This window comes from Trachymyrmex septentrionalis, unplaced genomic scaffold (assembly GCF_001594115.1).
Source record: "Trachymyrmex septentrionalis isolate Tsep2-gDNA-1 unplaced genomic scaffold, Tsep1.0 scaffold134, whole genome shotgun sequence".
Classification (NCBI taxonomy): Eukaryota; Metazoa; Arthropoda; class Insecta; order Hymenoptera; family Formicidae; genus Trachymyrmex; species Trachymyrmex septentrionalis.
The window spans coordinates 1147585-1170509 of record NW_017304482.1 but is presented as its reverse complement, the minus strand read 5'-3'; the positions used below and the strand labels follow the sequence as shown (position 1 = coordinate 1170509).

At 38.1% G+C, this 22925-nt stretch overlaps 1 protein-coding gene across 1 annotated transcript; it reads left to right on the top strand.

Moving 5' to 3' along the window:
• The first annotated feature begins 3181 nt into the window (after window positions 1-3181).
• Window positions 3182-9239, top strand: LOC108757184. The gene is made up of 4 exons (XM_018501597.1): window positions 3182-5079; window positions 7852-8206; window positions 8350-8980; window positions 9231-9239. Exons 1-4 carry the CDS (start codon window positions 3393-3395, stop codon window positions 9237-9239), a joined length of 2682 nt encoding a protein of 893 aa, XP_018357099.1. The 5' UTR covers window positions 3182-3392.
• Window positions 9240-22925: the final 13686 nt, after the last annotated feature.

Sequence of the window (22925 nt, the reverse complement as noted above, 5' to 3'; positions counted from 1 at the left end):
ATAATTTCATCGGCTCTCAATTTATTTCTGAAATATTAATTCAATTTAATTGAATGTATATTAGATAGTAGTTCAACATCTTAACACTCGGACCGGGAAGGCGCTTTGTATTTAAAGTTTTAATATTTATATAGACGGTCTTGTTTCCAATCATATTGATTAGATGTAAATCGGAAAATAAACGAATGAGAAAAAGATACATACGGTCAGAGAAAAGCATTAGAGTTGTTAAGAGAATTTGAGTGCAATATCGAGATAAGAAACCGAAAAATATGGGCAACATTTTTAATATTAAAAGGTAAAGGAAGAGCGCTGCTAAAATATAGAATAGCAACAAGGTTAGGAATTTTGCGGATAGGATTGGAAATAAGTAATATTAATGATTCTGACAAGATCCAATTTTAAAGGTATTGGTAAATTAAAAGATTTTCAATTAACATTACCAATTGATAAAACACATCCGCCTATTTCACAACCAATAAGGCGAATTCCATTTAAATTGCCCAAAAAAATAGAAAAACAAATAAAAACACTTATAAGTCACGATATTATAGAAAGAGTCGAAAGCCTAACCGCATGGGTTTCATCAACAGTGCCAATAGTAAAGAAAAGTGGTGAAATAAGGTTATGCATGTGCAGCGAACAAATAAAAAGATTATGTGAAAGATATTCATTACCAGTTCTAGAAGACATTTTAAATACGGTTAGAGGTAATAGCTGATTTAGTACAGTAGACATTAAATCGGCATACCACCAAATTGAATTGAACGAGAAGTCGAGAAAGATTACTACATTTGTAACAAATTCAGGGCTATACCGATATAAAAGATTAATGTTCATAATAAATTGCGCTTCAGAAATATTCCAAAAAATTAACAGATCAATATTAGCAGATTGTGAGGGAACGATTAACTTTATTGACGATATAATTATTTGTGGAAAACACGTGAAAAACACGATAAAAGATTAGAAAAAGTTTTCGAAACATTGAGAGAAAAAGGAATAACTTTAAATAAAAGTAAATGTGTGTTTATAAAAAAAGAGATAACATTTATGGGATTCAGAATGCGGGATGAATATTAAGTAGAATCAAAGGTAGAAGCGGTAAAAAAATTTAGGATACCCAAAACGGCAGAGGAGTTTTTTAGGGCTAGTAAATTTTTGTGCGACATTTATACTTGACTTGACAGTTAATGAGCCACTGAGAAGACTGACAAGAAAAGGCGCGAAATTTGTATAGGAAAAAGAACAAGAGGAAGCATTTAAAGTTTTAAAAGGGAGATTAGCAAGCGCGGAAGCGTTGGGTATATTTAATGTACACGCGAAAACAAGGGTGATAGCAGATACAACCCCAGTGGCATTAGGATGCGTATTAACAAGACGAGAAAAATCAATGGCGTATAATTAACTATGCAAGCAAAAGTTTGTCAGATTGCGATATAGACGTCAGAGACAATATATACGTATACTCACAAACAGAAAAGGAAGCGTTAGCGCTAGTATTCGCGTGTGAGAGATTTTATATTTGGCTGTACGGAATAGAATTTCAGTTAGTGACAGATCACAAAGCGTTAAAATGTATATTTGCGCCGCGTACAAAACCAAATGCGAAAATAGAGCGATAAGTTTTACCGTTCAAATATAAAGTTATATATTAGAAAGGAAAATCTAACATAGCAGATGCACTCTCAAGACTGTGTAAAAAAGAGAACCGAAAAAAAGAATTAAGAAGATGTATATTATATTCAATAGATAGTATCAGAATCGGTACCAAAAGCAATGATATTAGAAGAAATTGAGATAGGATAAAAAAACGATAAAAAAATAAGGGAAATCAAATTAGCGCTGCAGATAGATGATTGGAACGCACTTGAAAATTCGTGGTATAAAATAATAAAAGAACAGTTATGTATTTTTAACAACGTACTATTAAAAAATACGCATATAATTACTCCCGAAAAACTACGAAAGGAAACAGCATTAGCACACGAAGGACATCCAGGAATAGTTGTGATAAAACGATGATTAAGAAGTAAAGTTTGGTGGAAAGGAATAGATAAAGACATGGAAAAATTTGTTAAGGCGTGTAAAGGGTGGCAGTCCGTACAATGACCTGTAGAACCACCGCCAGTCAAACGGCCAGAGAAAGCATGTGAAACAATTGTGATAGATTTAATGGAATCGCTACTAACAGGAGAAAATTTGTTAATTATTATCGATTATTATAGTCAATAAGTAGAGGTAGCGATTCTAAAAATATATCTGCGAAAATAATACAAGACAAATTATTTGAACTGTTTGCGATACGGGTTACCAAAAACGATTATATGTGATAACGGTTGTCTTCACTGATGAAGGATTAAAGGAATGGTTAAATTCACACAAAGTAAAAGTTGCGCATGTAGCATCGTATTGGTCATAGGCAAACGGAGAGGTAAAGAGACAAAATAGAAGTATTTTAAAAAGACTAAAAATAGCGTACGCGGAAAAGAAAAACTAGCGTGATGAATTATTAATGTTAATAGTATATGAGCAGCCATAGAGCGTCAAAACAAATCCTCTCCTCGTCTCCCTCCGGCGCCGTGGGCATGGGCTAGATGGGTCAGTTTGGAAAAAGGGCGCGCTTTGATTGGTCGAGGAGTGAAGGGTAAGGGTAATAAGCTAATTAAATGGTGTGTTCTGATTGATTCGCACCATACCTACCCATAAAGTGATTGGAGAAGAAGGGTGGTAGAAGGCCACGAACAAAATGGAGGGTAAAATCTGAAAAAATGATGAGTGGAGACTGTAACATTTTTTATCGCAAGGACAGAGTACGAACACCGAACATGAATAGCGGGCGGTTTTATGACGGTCATTTTTTTTGTTGGCGCGGGACAATGTCTCCGACGTTTTGTTGGCATTTTAACTAGTAAATATTTTTTATCTATGAGAGATGAGATCTTATATAAAAATTTATGAGTCTAGGGGGTTTTTACTTTTGCTCGGAAGAAAAAGGGGAAGTAAAATAGGAACGAACATGTCCAACAGGCGTGATGTCTTTGAGCATTACTTTAAACAAATTCTTTCTATATTTTATGTATTTAATGTACATTATCTAAGTTTGTAATCTGTGTTAGCATAACAACCGCTAGTCTCGGGGAAGGAAAACTAGTTGCAGTAGTGATCCCCGGGGGTGGGTGGGTCCCAATCACCACGACACAGCGCGTCCTCGGGTTGCGGATAGAGGAAAAGCCTCGCTATCTCGGTTGAGGATAGAGGTTAGCTGCGAATAAATTGAATAAGCAGTCGCGGACAGCCGATTGGAATGGTCCTCCTGTTTGGGGGTTGGGCGTGGGTTTGATAGGCTCACACCGTGAAACGACTTTATCTAGAAACAACCAAAACTCGCCATGGATTCTTCTGGGGTAAAATTTTCCGGAGGTAAACTAGTCCCCCGTTCGGATCTCCGGGTGGGGACTACCTCGGGGAACTCATGTCGTATAAAGTCAAAACACGGGAGAGACATCAAAGTGGGTACGTGGAACGTTCGAAGTCTTTACAGACCTGGGGCGTTTCAATCGATGGTCGGGGAGGTCGAAAGGTACGGGGTAGAAGTTGTCGCGTTGCAAGAAACAAGATGGGCCGGGGAGGGTTCGCTTAATGCGGGTTCGTACACGCTTCACTATGGAGGGTCGGAGATCCATAGTCTTGGCATCGGTTTTATGATTAATAGGAAAATCTTATCCGCGGTAAAAGACATTAAATTTATAAACGAAAGATTAGGATTGCTCGTTGTGCAGGGCCGATGGTACAAGATCGCGATAATCAACGTACACGCGCCGACGGAAGATAAAGATGGCGAAATTAAAGACGGGTTCTACGAAGAACTCGAACACCTCGTGGATCAATTACCGAACGATTACATGAAAATAGTCGTGGGAGATTTTAACGCGAAAATCGGTAAAGAGGACATTTTTAGACCAACGATCGGGCTCGAAAGTTTGCACGAGGAAAGTAACGATAACGGAGTGAGGGTAATTAACTTTGCGACCGGCAAAAATCTTATCGTCAAAAGCACGTATTTTAAACACAAAAATATCCATAAACAAACTTGGATTTCCCCGGATGGAGGCACGCGTAACCAAATTGATCACGTTCTTGCAGATAAACGGCGTCACACGAACGTACTCGATGTCAGGTCTTATAGGGGGGCGGATTGCGACTCGGATCACCTCTTTGTAATTGCCAAAATCAGGGAACGTCTTTCGCTAAACAAAACTAACGGGCAGTTGTTTGGAACTAAACGTCTAAATGTACAAGGTTTGATCGAGGGAGAAAACGGAATAAAATACGCGGTCGAAGTAACGAATAGACTCGCGGCTTCAAAGGAAATAGATGAATCGGATGATAACACGGTTGATAAACACTGGGAAAACGTACGAGACGCGATAGTAAAATCGGCGGAGGCCACGGTTGGTTTTTGTAAAAGGAACAAAAACAAGCCGTGGTTTGACGAAGAATGCGTAAAAATTGTTAAAGTACGAAACGAAGCGCGCATCACGTGGTTGGCTCAAAATACGAAGGAAACTCGGGATCAGTTTCTTAAGATTAGGCAAGAGGCTCATAATATGTTTAAAATTAAGAAGCGTCAATACTTAAAACGTAAAATTGAAGAAATAGATGAAAATTGTAAAAGCAGTAACGTACGAGGCACGTACATGGGGATAAATAATTTTAGAAAGGGATTCCAAGCTAGGACGGAAATGGTGAAAGATGAGAACGATAATTTAGTTACGGATACAACGGCAGTTTTAAACACATGGAAAAATTATTTTGATCGGTTATTGAATGTCGAATCTGAAAACGACCGGGAAATAGAGAATTTTGAGTATCACACGGCTGAACCTAGGATTAACGAACCGACAATTTCAGAAGTAGAAAGCGCGATTAAAAAATTAAAAAATCACAAAGCACCGGGTAATGACTTGATTCCGGCGGAACTGATTAAATGGGGGGGAAGTAGATTGATAGAAGAAATTCAGAAATTAATTATCTTAATATGGAATAAAGAAGCATTGCCGGAACAATGGAAAGATTCAATTATAATCCCGATTTTCAAAAAGGGGGACAAAATGAGTTGTAATAATTACCGGGGTATCTCACTTTTACCTACATGCTATAAAATTCTGTCGAATATTTTATTAATGAGGCTTGTACCATATGCAGATGAGATAATTGGAGATCATCAATGCGGCTTTAGGAGAAATAGATCGACTGCGGACCAAATCTTTACTATTCGGCAAATCTTGGAGAAAAAATGGGAATTCGACCAATCGGTACATCAACTTTACATTGATTTTAAAAAAGCGTATGATTCGATAAAACGGGAGAAAATGTATGAAATTTTAACTCGGTGGGGGATACCCAAAAAATTGGCTAACTTAGTCCAAGTTTGTTTAAAAGATACCAGAGGTAGAGTAAGAATAGGTAATCAAATGTCGGAAACTTTTAATATTCATAGCGGATTAAAGCAGGGGGATGCATTGTCACCTCTTCTGTTTAATCTAGTATTGGAATATGCTATTAAAGAAATGCAGAAGAGTAATGATGGTTTGCAGTTGAACGGTACAACACAAATATTAACATATGCGGACGATATTGCTTTGTTGGGAGATAATAAAGAAACACTAATAAATAACGCTAAAATTCTATTAGATAAAACGAAAGAACTGGGGCTGCAAATAAACGTTGAAAAAACTAAATATATGGTCACTGATAGAATTCAGAATATTCATAATAACGGAAACCTGGTCGTCTGTGATAAAATTTTTGAACGGGTTAGCAATTTTAAGTATTTAGGATCGATTTTAAACCAAACTAATGAAATAAGAGAAGAGCTCAAGAGAAGAATTAATTTGGGGAATGCGTGCTTCTATTCGGTTAAGAAACTACTCGGTTCGCGGATATTGTCTAGGCGCTTAAAAATTAGAATTTACAGAACGATTATTTTACCGGTAGTCCTTTATGGCAGCGAAGCGTGGTCACTTACATTACAAGACGAGAAAAGATTTAGGGCTTTCGAAAATAAAGTACTTCGAAAAATCATCGGGGCAAAACGCGATGAGGAAACGGGCGAATGGAGAAAATTACACAACGCAGAATTACATCAATTATATAATAGTCCGGATATTATTAATGTCATAAAATCGCGTCGATTAAGATGGGCAGGTCACGCGTATGGATGAGAATCGAATTGCATATAAAGTACTAATTGGTAAACCGGATGGGAAAAAACCATTGGGTAGACCAAGACGTAGATGGGAAGATAATATTAGAATGGACCTTAACGAAATGGTGTACGAGGGTCACAAATGGAGGGATCTGGCTCAGGGACGGGAACAGTGGCGGGATTTGATATTTGCGGCAATGAGCTTTCGTTCCTAACGCCTAATAATAATAATAATAATAATAATAATAATAATAATAATATCTAAGTTTGTAATACGAGAAAAAATGTATTTATTGTAAATGAGGGTGGAGGTAGGAGTAAGAAACAGGCAATATTTACAAGTTCAAAACGTTTATTTAAAAAAGATATTACATAAAATAACTATTTTATTTTTTTGAAAGAGTACACGTTTGAATGACGGTATACAGCATGAGAATTTACGAATTTATGTTTGAAGAAAAATTGTATGAAATAACTATACGGTCATTTCGCTTACAATCAGAGGTAAACAGATTAATAAACTGGATAAGATTATAGCCATTACACATAAAATGTAGAAATACGCAGTAGTATTGTCCACAAGTTTGATAAAGTTGAGTCCTTGTAGCGATGTCATATTCCAGCGATATGTGATGGAGTTTCGTCAAAGTCATAAGAGCAATCTTGGATCTGAAAGCGGCAAGCCGTAGCTATCAAAATATGTTTCTGTTCATCGATGTAGAAGGCGATCCAGTGTTAGTCATCGATCATGATCGTCCGTGTTAGCAACAACGGCAGACGATCTCGTCCAGTTCCTCGTCATGACCTTCGGCAGTCGATCGGCAGGATAGACCTCCGAATGTCGGACACTGAGATGACGTAATTCGTTAAAAACTCCCAGCGAATTCATTTCTCGTTGTTGGAGAGCGGAAATTCAAAATGTACCTCTCTTGCCGGCGTGTGCGATGTGGAGCTCCCAAAAATGCTTGACGTTTGTGAGACCCTAGTGTTAGCTTTATCTTTATCAGTCGACGAGTCAAATTTTGGAAGATCTTTTTTCTCCTCGTCTGTGTCGCTTGTTTGTCCTCACTTTGATTCGTCTTTTCTGTCACGATATTTTTCTTTTACGCTTTAATATTGCAAATGATATCGTGTTTTTGATTTTTAAATTAAATTGAAAAATTCCCGCAGATTGTTTTTTTGCTCTCAACGTCGCTCTCGCTCCAATTTTCTGAGGGAAGGCTATCATAACTTGAATTACTGCTATTTTGTGTTGTTACGTCCAGACTCCACAGTTCTTTTCTTCGACAAGAAACTTTCGTCATCACAAAGAATTAGTGAGCAGTAAACCACTTGAAATAGGAGCTGAGAGCAATAAATGCTCGTTTTAAACTAACAACCCATCCGGGACTGAACCGTTGGGTTAGATATTTGAACCAAGTATCAAATAGACAAACCTTATCTCGAGGACTATAAAATAAAATAAGAGCTGAGAACAATGAACGCACAGTTTTTAACTAATAAACCATTCGGGACAGAACCGTTGGGTTGATATTGGAACCAAGGGCCAGATAGGCGAAACTTAAGAACAAACAGACTAGGCTTTGTAAAATGAAACAGCAAGTGTGAGCAACAAATGACATGTGGCTCGCATCTATTAGACACTCGAGAAATGGTCGATGACAAAAGTTATCTTAGACATATAAACAATATCCCTAATCCTGGATTGGCTCAGCAGTACACGTACTCTGCTCTCGGCGTCACTAACTCGCCATATAAAAGGAGAGGTCCTCCACGAGGAGCGTCACTTCTCCTTCGGGACTCGGCAGTTATTAGTGACTTCTCCTTCGGGACTCGGCAGTCAGTAGTCACTTTTCATTCGGCATTCGATATTCGATATTCGATATTCGGCATTCGGCACTCAGCAGTCACCAGTCAAACTCCATCTCCGAGATTGTCCGCGATACGCGTTAAAGTGACTCGACCGGAGCTTCCACATCCTAGTGCCAACTTTCCGTGGGGTCCTGAGGCTAACGATTGCAACTGCTAGACCTACCCACATCCGCAGAACAACAGTAAGTCCCATACACACACACACACACACACACACCCGCGGATATATAAGAGAACCAACCACTATAATTTACCTCAAATTATAGTGCCGCGCCAGAACCGTCCTTTCAAAGGGTGGCTACGAAGCCGGGCCTACCGGGAGGCACGGAAACTCTTGGACGAAGAGTTCAAGAGGTATCTCGGAAGCTCACAAGAGCAGAATCGTCCGGCCGAGGGTCGCCTATCACCAGTACCATCCGCGTCACCACCGGCTCCGCCGGCAAATCACCCCGAAGTGATACCGCTTCCGCCTCAAACATCTTCGCCTTCACCACCTCAGCCACCTCCTTCTTCTCCCCTCGAACTCCTTCACCTGCGTTTCCCGACGCACTCACAGGAAGAATCCTTTCCGATTTGCAACCACAATCATCCGATTCGTTCCACCCAACTTCCCCTAGAAGTCTATCTCCGACGAACTCCACTGACAGCGTGGAGTTCCTAGAGGAAATTCCTCCACCCCCACCTAGATCCTACTTCCGGATCCTGGAGAGTGACACTTTTGAGTCACTCATCTCTCAATTCCCGCGGGTTACTACCGCATCTATCCCTCAGGGGGCCTACACTATCGGCCCTCATTACTTCGATCCCCAGGAAATCCGAAATGCCATTACTGGTCGAAGCCCTACCTCAAATATCCCCGTATTCCTACCAAATTCCACCCATTCAATTTTAGTGCCTGTAAGATTTTTCAATAATCTTTTCCCCCCTTCTTCCGTTTCCATCCTTGAAGTATGTTAAACCAAACCTATCCGATTTCCCCCCCCCTTTTTTTTTAACACAATGTATAGTTTAAATATTATAAAAGTGTAACCGTTTTGGAATAGATAATACTGTGTGCCAATAACCATAATGTATAGAGTAGATGTAATAAATATTATTATATAACCGATTAGCATATAATTGCGTGATTTTCCTATTTGTTAATTAGCTAGAATAAATAATGTTACTAATCATTTGTCTCGCTCTCGTCTTCTATTTTTAAAACCCGCCTAATAACACAACGACCTCGTAAACACTAAACCTTGCCCTTTCAAAGATTGCACGTGGTCCATTCCCGAGTTAAAGGGATTTTTCCTTGACTCGAAATTCGGACCGACGATCGCACCGCCCATAGGAAACAGGCGTCATAGCGTCTTCACGAGACGTTGACCCATATTCCGAAGCGGACAAAAAAAAGGGTGCGTTCGACTCGCCGGTGTTTGTTTCCAGGCAAATACCTGCGAGACTAGAGTCTGACCGTCCTTCCACGCTCCATCCTTTTCTACTCCCTTCCCTGTCTCTCTAAATCCACTTTTCCGGAGCTTGGACGTAACAGTGTAGTTAGCTAACGTTTCAATTTGTAAGCGTTGCGTAAGGCGCAATATGATTCGATGCTGGTTCGAAATCCGTGATGCGTGTAGCGTTGTCCACGACCTTCAAAATCTGATAGATTTTTGAAAGCCCGAGAAATTCTTTCCAGATTATACGTTTCTAGAAAGTAGATTACTCAGATAACGTTCTCTTGTCCTCTGATATAGATGTAGCGTGTCGTATAATATCACGCAGACGTATCGTAATGTTTTTTGGATTGACGTCTCCATCGAACCATTCAATTCCGTGATAATTTTGTGTAAGCCAGTTGTTTTCTCGTCTTACTCTCTCAGGTAAATCGTCAAATGGATAAGGTGATGTCATAATCCAGTGTCCGGTGATCGTCGCATTAACCGCTAGAGCTGCGACTTTTTTCGGAATAAAGTTTTCTTCGACATCGAAAAAACCTTGTATGTCGATGACTATATCCATTATGATATTCGAATTTTCGCTTTTTTTACGTCACTAAACGTTGGTGTCGCGAACGAAATTAAAGCTTTTTCGTCATCTTGCATCCAATTAGATAAGAAAAAAATGTCTAGTGGGGGAAAATAATTTTCTCTCAGAAGTCATAAGGGTAACCGGAATAGTTGACAATGACTTCAGGCGAGGAGTCGATTTCTAAAACGTTATCAAACTTGGCATACAATTAACTTACGGAAAGAGTTTTAATCGTAAGCTTCCGTGTTTTACGAGATTCTAATGTCCTGCGCAATTAGCAGAGAAATCTGGAATAAGATCGAAATCGAAAAGAGTGTAGCCGTTGATATAATCGTCTCTACTTATAGAATTACTCTCGTTCAGAAAATGAATGTCGGTTCCCGAGAATAATATATGATAAGCTTCAACGTAGAGCGGCTTGTTTTTCGAAAAATTTGATTGTATCGGTCTACTGGGAATTTGCCATTACGTACAGCGGAAAGAAATTTATTCCGTAATTTTTTTAATTAAACAGGGGTTCAATTTTCTATCGCCGTTAAACGCCTTGTTATCGATAAAGCCAACTATTATTTATTTCGGCAGCTGTCCGAGTATTGTATTGTCTATCGATTCTCCCACGACGCCGACGTGTACCGTGAATATTTTAACTTCAACTCTCAAGGGGCTACTTGGCGGTAGTTTTACTCAGCATTCTAGCAAGTAGAACACCCGGGCTTATTTTTACTCTTCTTACGAGTAGATTAGCGTCAAGAATTATTTTCGTTATCGTATTTTTGATATCGTTTTACTCTCTATAAGATAAAATGAATCTTTCGAGCGTACGAGTCTCATTCTAATAACTTTCACTCCGTTAATTAAAAATTTATCTTGATTGAAAATGTCGCAGTAAAGGTGACCAATGAGATCTAGCGCGTGATTTCCTGAAAATGGAATGTATTGTGCGCGTCTTTCGAGCGCGGTATTTGGATTTGACGAGTCTAACGTGTCGTCCATGTAACCAGGAATATCCGCATCTCATAAGTAAGAGATTAGATGGTTTTTGCGGATGAAGCATAATTTAATAACGCCTCGATATATGCGCGGTACGCGTAAGCGTTGTTTGGTGGCGATACGAGCTTTTGATTGAAATATACGTCGATTTGGTTGAACATGGAATGCAGTAAATGATTTGAAGAAAGGACATGCTTTTCTCCAGCTGCGAAATCGTATCTCAATTAAGAGAATATGTCAGATACATCGCGTTTCTTGACTCGATGTTTCCTAGTGGATGGTTTTTAGTTTTTCTTCCTGCAGCACGAATTTTCTTTTTCTTCTTTGTCACTTTCTTGCTCTTCTTCCCTGTGGTACTTCTTGATGATTTTCTTTTGACCTCTTGACGTCATTTACGATGCACGATTTGTCTATCTCAACCACCGAGTGGAAACTGAAGCGCCGCGGATTTTGCGGATATTTTATATCCAGACCCTTCATCAGGGAACTTATTTTTTCTTTGGCTTTTCTTTTCAAATTAACTTTCAATTCCGCAGTCGATTTTTGACCGCTTTCTTTAACGACTTATTATTTTCGACGTTTTCTATCACATTAATTCTCGCACGTAAAGCTTCTTTTTGGACAGCACACGCATCTTTATTTAGATAAGGTAGTATTTTTCTAAATTACCCGCCGAGAAAACTTCCGATTCCATGTCCGCGTTGATAGGGTAAACCGACGAAAACACGCGGAATTCCTCTGTTACCGGTGTCCCGCCCTCATATTCCATCGTGAGTTTCTAATTGTAGACTGGCACTACCGACACGCTCGCGTACCCGAAAATAAGTTATTGCTTACGTTTAAAATGTAGCGTTACAGTCAGCATACCGAATTCGAATAAAATTTTATTTCCAAGATGATCTCTTATATCTATTTCGATTATTCTGAAATTTGTTTGTCGCAATGGGATATAATTTGGAAATGAGAAATGCTTTATCAAATTTGCACGAAATTTGCGTAATTATGACTGCGTATTTCGATCGGTACTATTCTGAGAAGAGGAGTACGTACATCATCTATTATATAAGGTGCACAAATATCACAATACACGAACATTTTATCGGGGATAGCTCGTCACAAACTATACTTGCTACTCCAGTAACCGACTGTATGTCGCTGCCCCGTCTTCTTATTAAATCCGTGAGTAAGAAAAGTTTTTCTCTTCTGTTTCACTGGAATTAGATATACGTATCGTAAACTTGGAATAAAATTGGTGTTTACTGGAAATTGTTGCTAAGAAATCTAGCATTCGTCGAAGATTATCGGAAAAGTTTATATGATGTAGCATTTCTCATAGCAGTTAATACTTATATAGACTTTACCGTCAGACGCTCTTTACTGTTCAAGTTTAAAAATGCGATTTGGCATTTTTACACGCGATATTAATCTCCTCAATAAGTTCATGAATATCATTATAAATTCCATTTGGAAATGCAACTTCTTTTGCCGTAAACGACCCATTATCGTCTCCTTATCGGATTTAACATCGACAAATCTGATCACATTTTCATTATGACGTACGTGTAAAAAGTACAGGGAAATTGAATTTCATTTACCGTAATCTCCCATTATCTACCATTATCCACCATTATGCAACACTATAGAGTGGGATAATTCCGTGATGAAGGACGATGTTGTATTATCTGAAAAATGACGCATACTGCTGTTACTCGGAAGTACCAGAAGAAGTTGTTCTTCCTCCATCGCAAAGAGAAATCAAACTCGATATCCGGAATCCAAGTATCATACTTACTGAGATAATCGCGCCAGTTAACTAGTACTTACTTATTAACTCTTCGCTCCCTACTCTTTATCATGCGATCGACGATAAATTGTTCTTCCTCTAAGTTTTTCTCAACTCGAGCTAATTCTTACTCATAAAAAATACCATATATGACTTTGTCTGCTAATTCTCACAGTTCGTACACATGAGAATTTCGTCAATCGAGAACACGATAAATTTGAAATATTTTCTCGCTCCACTTAGCCTCGTAACCTTTCTCATAGGCAGCTTTCGCTTTACTGATACAAACGAAATCTCCAACGCGATATTTAATCTTTTACGCCCGTTTCTTTAATACTCTATGTCGTTTTTCGACGTGATATATTTTCACGAGCGATACGTGCGTTTTCTCTCGTTACTACCGCAGATTGCATTCTCGTGGACGAGTGACGCGTGTGATTGTAAGCGCGTACAATATCCTGTAGAACATAGATTATATAGCGTATATATTGCATATTTTTATGCGTAAAATAACTCCACATTCGCTCCTTCAGTGTTCTATTGAAGTGCGACGATGGCGGCTTTAATGTCCGGATTGCGCGTTATTCGAAAACGAATGTCGTTTTCTTTAAGAAATTTCTGCATTGGGTGTGCAACAAATTCTTTATCCTTGTTCGTTTGTAAGTATACTCGTCCTTCGCTTTTCGCTAGTACGCGTTGAAAAGCTTTTATCACGCTGTTGCTCGTTTTGTCACGTAACGGTTCTACCCAGATGTATTTGTTTAATACACGATAATTACTAACAGATAGGAATAACCGTCATTGTAACTTTTTAGATTTCGGAGTTTGATCAAATCTGCCTCCCACACATCGTTAATGTTTGTCACGCTATAATGCAATTGCGGGAATTTTCTGCGCAATGATCGGTGCAACGTGTACGCGTCTTGCGATTCGAGCCAGCGTACGACTTCTCCCCGCAAGAAATTCGATTTAACGCGAGTTAAATTATCCACCGCCGAATAGCCCGCATAATGTCGTAATATAGTTTTTCAAACGTCATCATTATCTCAGTTTTTCCAACCAAGTAATCAATTTTTTCCCGTTTGCAAAGATTATCGGGGATATCAGTTTTGTGTACGAGAAAGAATCAATGAACTTTCCTCATCTATTTCTTTTATGTTTTTTTCCTTCCTCGTGCTTTCAATATAATCAGCGCGAAACTCGCGCTTTCAATATAAAAAGCATGGAACTTGCGCGAGGTCGAAGTTTACAGCACCGTGCATGGACAATAATCGTTTATTTCTCACGAGTATAAAAGGTATGTTTAACACACGGAGTAATCGTACAAACTAATTTCTATCCACTGCTTTCATAGTTTTTCTCTCGCGCATTGCATCGTTTATTAAGTGAGTGATATTTAAATCTTTCACGACGTTACCATCTATAGTTACGATTCCATATTCGTCCCAACTAATTCTATCGGGCACAGCTTTTCGAAGCAAATGTTTCATCAGTAAGTGTGCATGCTTACGATAAGATTTCGGTACGCTTTCCAGTATTTCCATCCATCGTATGATTATGCTCGCTCGAAATTTCGAAATTTTTCGCAGTAATATCTGTGTTACTAATGGAATGTGATGGTGGCGTGACCCGCCCATCTTAATCGACGCGATTTTATGACATTAATAATATCCGGGCTATTATATAATTGATGTAATTCGATAATATAAGGTAATATAATATAATATAAGGTAATATAATATAATATAATATTTATAATATAAGGTAATATTCGATAATAGGTCTGATAATATAAGGTAAAAATCCACCTCGCTGCATCAAAAGCTTTTTTTTATCCTTTCAATTACCACGTTTTGCAACGACGCGACGCAGAGCATTTATATTTGATTAACCGGTTTTTTCACTCTGTTCAAGCAAGACGTTATCTTTGAGTGTATTAAAAATACATTCACAGAACGAATTAGTTATGAATTAGTTTTTCGTCAGCGTTGCGCAAGAAGGTTGTGCATTGATTTTTGTTCAAATAATAGAGCGCCGCGAGGAGACAGGCATTTCTCTTACCAATCAAATGTGTGGCGATTTTAGTCGCTCTGTGCGATTTCTCGTTATTCACCTTTATCGTGAGAAAAATCTACGACTGACACGCGCAATTACCTGTACTCAACTTTTATACGAATTCATTGGAAAATGATCTATGCGACACATAGACATAATGAATCGTATCCTCGGGAAAAATACACGTTCGAAATCGATACTCGTCCGGAGTTGATTGTTTCAGATCGAGCAACAAACGGCCCGTGAGGCCTCGATGTGGCGTCGTAGTATGCCTCTTTTAGAAATTTCGGATTGTCGGGATAGACTTGACGCGCTAAATGACGAATTTGATCGCGATCACGTGGATGTTTGAAAACGACGATGTAATTTGCGTTGTGATATATCACGCTGCTCATGCCCCTGATGGAATAGATTCTGCGAGATAACAATAACACTGAGATTTTTGTGATAACTGCCTTTGGTAAAAAGATCCGTCGCACGACGACGATTCTCTCATAAAATCATTAATTATCACTAATTTCTGAGAAAACGGATTGTTCGAATAATTCTTCTTCGTCGTTTTAGTATTGCTGCATCCCCAACGCTGTTCTTTGAATTCTTTTACACGTGTATCGTATTGTAATTCATGATAGGCTTCTTGCCATTCCGCGTAATAAAACAAAATTCTCTCAAAACGCACGTCGGACGTGAGAAATAAATGCCTTGAGAAAAGCCTTGACAATGATCGTCTTCCCGCAACTAGTCGGTCCACATACGATCGACGTTCAAGAATGTTTCCAACGCACGTCCATTTTACGAAATGAACGATCGATCTCCGTGCGCGATTTCAAAAGCAAAAAGAAAAAACGTCACTCGATTTCTAGAATACGCGAAAAAAAATAATTTTAGAGGAAAGGATAAGTTGACCAACGCGACGGCAAAGCTCCCTCCACGCAATGGGCGAGCGCTCACGTCAGCGTATCCCCGCGTGAGCTTATCAGCGAAAAGCACCGCGGTTGGCGAAAAGCTGATTATCTCACCGTGGTGCGACTCGCATAAGCTTATCTTCGCGCGTTGAAGAGGCTTGCGATCAGCGTATATTTCTATCGTTAAGTAAGCGCGTGGCATCGCCGTCGATAAGCTTACTGATGCCACTACTGCGATATTGCAGCAAGGGAAAGCTTTCGTAGAAATCGGAAAGGTTAGTTAGAATTATGTAATAAATCACCTCTTCTTGTTTTCTTCAAGTACAAAATATTTTTTATTCGATACTTTTCTTTAAAAAGAGAAAAGGAGAAAAGGAAACATATATAATTTTAATTTTTTTATGTTGATTATATTTTTGCTAACTCTTATAGGGTGGGCCATCTATTGGTACGTTTTTAAAAATGCGATAATGAGCATACATTGATATTTTTTATTAATTTTTTTTTTGTTGTGAAGCTAAAAGTATCCGCGTCAAGAATGAAAAACGATTTCGTTCATGTGGCTCCCTCTACTGGCCTTACAGTATGCCATTCGGTCACCCCAATTAATGGTAACCGTACCAATAGATGGCCCACCCTTTACATAAAATTCAATTATTCAGAAACAATATTTACATTTTCATGTTACAATTAAATATTTACATTTTTATATTTTTACATTTTTATATTAAATTATTTAATAAAATTTTAATAAAAATATTTTTTTTTTGCAAAAGAGAGATACTTATATAATATTTTATTAGTTACAAAAAACTTAAATTCAAGTTTTTTTTTATATAATACTTAAATACTACGCAAATAGGCGGAAAACTCGCAAACTTAAAATATAAGTGAGAGAAAGAAAAAGAAGAAGTTGTTATTCTCTTTTGAAACCATATGGAAGAGACTAGCGATTACTAATAAATGTGTTTTGCGTTTTATACCGGTGCTCACGTCTTGGTTTCGTTTCGCGTTACGATTTCGTGAAACACCGTGTGACGGATTGCGGTAAAATACGAATTTATCGCTGTCCCTTTCTTCTTCTTCTTCTTCATCGAGTCTTTCTCTCTCATTATCCATTATTAATTTCCTAATAGTATTAAAATTTATAATTCGAGAGTTCTTAAAACTTAATGTTATTCCTTTAACAGATCTCGTGTCGGTTCCGATGTACAAACGACATACGCGTAGAATTTCGGACATGAACGACTCGATAAAATTGCCCCGTCCGTAGCTCTCGAGTTCGTCCGTATCGTCCAGAAAATTCCCCGTACACGGCTTGTACTCGCTCGGTTCGCCTCTGTTTACTTAAATATACGAGTCTGTATCACAATATAAAACGCGACTATCTAATTTCTCTAGATATTTGTATAATATCAATCGCGCTTGTGACGTCGTCCATGCCGCCGATTATAGGGTTGGTTTGCAGAGAAGGTGCGGCCGTTTCTTCGCGTAGTCGCCACAAAATATATTACCTCATTGACAGGTAATATATTGGTTATTTTGTGCTCTGAACTTGTGAGCAACGTTGCCAAACGTTCGTATTTTTTTATGTCTCTCTCTGTATTAGGCAAATTAATTTGTTGGCCGAATTTAGAAAGATTCAAGCAGAGCTTCGCGACCGAACGTAATGGATTTTGAATGATATTATTTCTGTCGAGAACAATACCTTCAGTTTCTTCGTATTCCCGAAGGTACTGTTCCTTACTTTCGTCATCCAGGCATTTGATCGGCCTCCGCACTTCCTGCTTTAATTTCAAAAAACTATTGATATATTTAGCAAACAAACTACCTTGTCTCATACAAGGATCGAACCGTGTGACTTTAAATTGCCATATTTCGCTCACACTCGTCACGATCTTTCTCAAAGGCTTTGCGCAATTCGCAGGATATCCACGCATCTACGAATTCACGATTAGCGGGGAGATCATGAGTGCACTCGGCTTGTGAGAACGTTTCACAGCAACTACGACACAGCCCAAACAACAATTTGCCTTGTACGCGGTATGGGAATACAGAGTGAAAGAGATCGCGTAGAGGAAGTACTGTGCACCGAATGATACCCTCGACAGAATCAAAATTAAAATTCGGAACTGCGCCAATTAACTCTGAACATTATTCTCCGATATAAATCGTAGGTTGGCCTAATGAAAAAATATCCGTTTTCAATACGTATACAGAGAACACACGTCCACATAACATATTTTCTCCGTACTCGTAACTTCGTATCGGGTTAAGATATTTTCCGTACGGTCACCAAAGAATGCTTCGCGAGGAGGGTTGATTAGCACTGGATGGCTTTTGAGAAAATCGTGCATTTCGAGATTCTCGCGCTTTTCTCGTGCAAATGTACACTCCTATCACCCTATATCCACGTTGTCAAAAACGCCATATCACTGAGAGAATTCGTTCGTCGATATCGAGCGTCGATTGTATCTTCACGTGACGGACGTAAGTTTCCTTTCACGATTGATTTGGTAACAGTTGGGACAACCGTACCAAAAACAATTGTGAAAATGTAATATGTAAAGTAACGTCTCGTTCGCTGATTCGACTTCGTAATATCCGTAGACGGGCATATCGGCGATTCAATACTTGCGGCCTCGCCCTGCATGGATTATAGAATGTTCGAGCTTACGTTCCATCCACACTAATCACTGTAGTGCTTTGTGCAAGTGATTGTCTATATCTATATCCGCTCGGTGGAATGATTTCTATTTTTTCCTCACGTAACAAATTTTTGCGAAAATCTTTTATACACGTGGAAGCGATAGTCGTGCATTCTATACCAATGGACATACGTCTTCGCGTTCTAAAAAGATTTTTCTGAACGCTATGTACATACGTTTAAGGATATCTACGTTATTCCGATAATATTTTACTATTTCTTGTTTGAAATCAAAAACGAAATTCGATCGCGACATTTCCTCGTGCCAAACCATTAAATGCTCATATTCCTCGGGTTTCATTGGACGAATAATATCGAGCGTCAGGTAATTAGTTCAATGTAATTTTGATTTTGCAGCGTATTAAACAAATGAGAAAAAAACCTTTACCCAGAGTATCCCTCAGCCCAAAAGCCTTGGGCTAACTCGAATAAACACATATAGGTATATAATTTGAACTTTGAAAACGCGCACGGTAAAATTTTCTGCGATATCGAATTCTTCAGCAAACTCACACCAGCAAACGAGTTGCCATATGTCCTCGTGAATTAAGTCGCATACTGGACGAAATGATAGACTTGCCGAGACGATAATTCTACGTAATCGTTCGTTTCGCACGAATATAGCGTATACGCCCGAATTTCACGGAACGCATTTCTATCCAACAAACGATATCAGTACCTTCGGGTGACATATCGCGAAAGTTGCCTTCTTTCCTAATATCGCAAAATTCCTAAATTCTGATGAGTTTTCCTTAATTCTATAAAAGTGAAGTTATCTCTAATCTCCTGTTGACGATGATGATCCTGCCTGTGATGGTCATTTTCCTCCTGATGTTGATGATGCGCCTGTTGCCGTTGCTGCTGCTGCTGATGTTCATCATCCATGAAGTTCTCAAAATTTTGCGAGAATTCTTCTTCTTCCAATGCCACGTTTTCTTTCCTTGCATTTCGCGATGTAAGATCATCAGTACCACCTCCAACTTCTACTGTAAAAAAAAGTTAAACAAATCTTATTAATCTGATAACACACATTGCTACATATATTAAGTCAGAAACTTATATTACTAATCGTAACATTACTGCATGGCAAAATAACTCACCTACATCTGTTTACATCGTGCGTGGGAGAATAATGTTTTTCTTTTTTGTAAATTTTAATATTCCAGCGACATAGGCAGAACAGCAGAGTACAAAATATCTGATAAAAATATCTGTTTCAGTATCTCGAGCAATAAATAAATTGAAAATAAAAAGTAGAAACATTATTACCTTCATTTTCAAGAGGTGCGTAATATCCGTTTTTTTTTCCTCTATTGCCTCCTGAGTTATTTCTTCCTTATCACGTACTTCCTCTCCTCTCCATCATCATCGCTGTCATCAAGACTATTCTCAACATCTGCGTTATCCTGCTCCTCATTATCAGCAGCATTATCATCGGCATCATTGTCATCATCATCGATATTGTCGTCGCCAATGTTCTCCTTTTCCTCCTCCTCCTCCTCCTCCTCCATCTCCTCCTCCATTTCCTTCTCCACCTCCTCCTTCTCCTCCACGTCCTCCTCCTCCTCCATGTCCTGCTCCTCCTCGTCCTCCTCTTCCTCCTCTCCCCCCCACCTCCTCCTCCTCCTACTCCTCCCCCATCCCCCTCCTCCTTCTCCACATCTTCCTGCGTTAATTCCTCCCACTTTGGTTCGATTTTCTGCGCTAAAAAGTAATTTTTGTCATTATTATATTATTTTTAACTCTGTATATAACTAACTCCCTAGAGAGAGAGACCAGTGCTCGAATCGAATCAGACGAACTCAAATCATCATTCCGATTATTGTTGTCGTCATCATCATCATCATCATCATCATCTAAAACAAAATTTATTTTATTCTTTATCGCATTACATCTTTCTTATATAAACTAGATTTCTCGGTTATTTGTAAAATACTTACCAATTATGATGACACACAGAAACGTCACACAGAGGCGGAACATTATTTTTCGCTTCATGGTCTTCCTAGAAAAAAATAAAATATTTTAACAATCGAGATTTCTATAATCTATATTTAGTTAACATTTATTTTCCCAAAACTTACTCGCTGGTACTCTCTCCTCTTCTTCTCTCACAGGGTGACATCGCCTTAAACTAAGTCGTCCTACTGGACGCCACCTGCGATGCAGTATATAGCTCGTCCTATAATACAGTTCGCTTCTATGAAATAAATATTATAATTTAATTATAAAGTAAACTTTTAATGCTAATATATATTAAATTTTATTTTAGAAATTATTACTGCTTACCTCTTAGTCCAATGTATTGCTTAAAGTCAGCTATGTGACCGCCAGCATCATCCTCCTCATAACCAAAACACTTGCGTATTTCTAGATGATGAGCGATTATATTTTTCAATCTCTCATCACCACTGCAATGCCCCAGTTTGTGTATAATAAATAATGCACACTAATGTGCTGGAGTATTCTCCCACAAAATTTCCGAAAACGGAATAATTTTTTTCGCCATTATCTGACAACTTTGTTAGATAATCGGCAGCAACTAATTTTTTATTTAAGTTGCTAGTAACGATGAAAAATTTGGTGAGTAACTCGCGAAGTTCCATTTTTTTAATATGAAATTAAAAACAACGCGCAAATAATAAATCGGCGTAAAATACATTTCAGAGTTTGAACGCAGGATTAAACTTTAGCTTGTTGAGTGTGTGCTATTTATGCTCGTAGCGATATTCGTAAAATTCCTCTCCCCGAAAAAAATCACTAAAAGTTTTTAATCCCTTCATTGGCCGATAGATTTTTTACAATTTTGGTGATTGGTCGCTTTCCTTAGTAGAAGTAATTTTCTCGTAAAATTTAGAGAAAAAGGAGACGACTAAAACTTTCTAGTTATGATCATCCCGATATATGATCTAGCTCCGTTTCTCTCCCATAAAAATTATCTCGAAAAGCATCGCTGCCTTCGTATTTAGCCTTTAGCTCTCGTTTTCATTATTATCCAGAAAAATTTTTGTTACACTAAAATTTTTATTGTTACGGTGAATCTCACGTGTTATGTTTTTTCTTCTGTTTTTTTTTTTGTATCTTCTTATTTAAAAGGATTCTCACGCAATATTAGTTTACGACTAATAAACATTAAATCTTTTAACAAAAGAAAAAATACAATTTTAAGGGAAATTCCTGTATCTCGCTTGACCAGCAATATCACTTGGTTTTTGTTAGTTTTCCCTTCTTCAGGATTACCTTGTCATGAGGAAAAAATCATGGCGAACATTAAACATAACTCCTTTCATTTAAAACTTTCCTTACATTTTTATCAATATAATTAATATTTAATTTTTGTATTCTATAAATTTCCGTATACTATACGTTATTTTTTTCTCTTGGGAGTATACACAAAAGTTTCAGAAAAAAGGAAGACGAATAAATTTTTCTCCATTACCATTACCCAACTCAATTCAACACTTTTTTTGTCGTACCTCTGTCACTTCAAACATAAAAGAATTTTCTAAAAAAAGTAATAAACCCAATCGTAAATTTATTTTAAATCAAAGACGCTTCATAAATTTCTTCTTGTATTTTTTAAAAAAACTCGATGGTTATTGATGTACTAATTCTTATTCGTTAAAAACTACCCGCGAGATAAACTAATTCTTTTTTCTTTAAGGTTTATTACGAAAAAATTTTCTCTTTTCGGCTAGTCAAATTTCTTCCTGTTGTTACGTCCAAACTCTTAAAACCGAGGTTAAAGAGACAAGAAAGGGAAATGGAGAGGGTGTGGAAGGACGGCTAAACTCAATCTCACAGGTATACTCGGAGAGGCGAACATCTGGGATGCAATAGTTGCAATGTCTCGCGAGATTTACGATATTTATAACGTTCTGTCGTTGTTGATCTAAAGTGCATCGTTTAAGGATTTTTAGAAGAAATTATTTATGTTTTTCTCTAAAAGCCAAGATTGCTCCAGAGAAATTTGTTATCCTCGCGGAAAATGTGATTAGGTGAACAAGCGGTTATCGTCAAGTACTTTTACATACCGGGCAACCATTATCAGTCGCGAGTCCGACTTTAGATACTGTCACCGTGGAAAGTTATCTATGCGTTTTACGATTTTTTTCTTTTTAAAAGCGCTTGTTTTCCTAAGGTGAAATTGACGATTAGGCTTAGCTTTTGTTATCGCGTGATTTCGATATACGAGGTCTGTTCAAAAAGTATCGCGAATTTTGTGTTTTTTCAAAAATTATTTATTTATTCATGAATATCTATTTTGTCCCCTTCAAAGTAATCCCCATCAGATATTATACACTTGTGCCAACGTTTTTTCCAATCCTCGAAGCACTTCAAAAAATTATTTTTTGTGATCTTGTTCAGCTCCTCCTTCGATGCCGTCTTTAT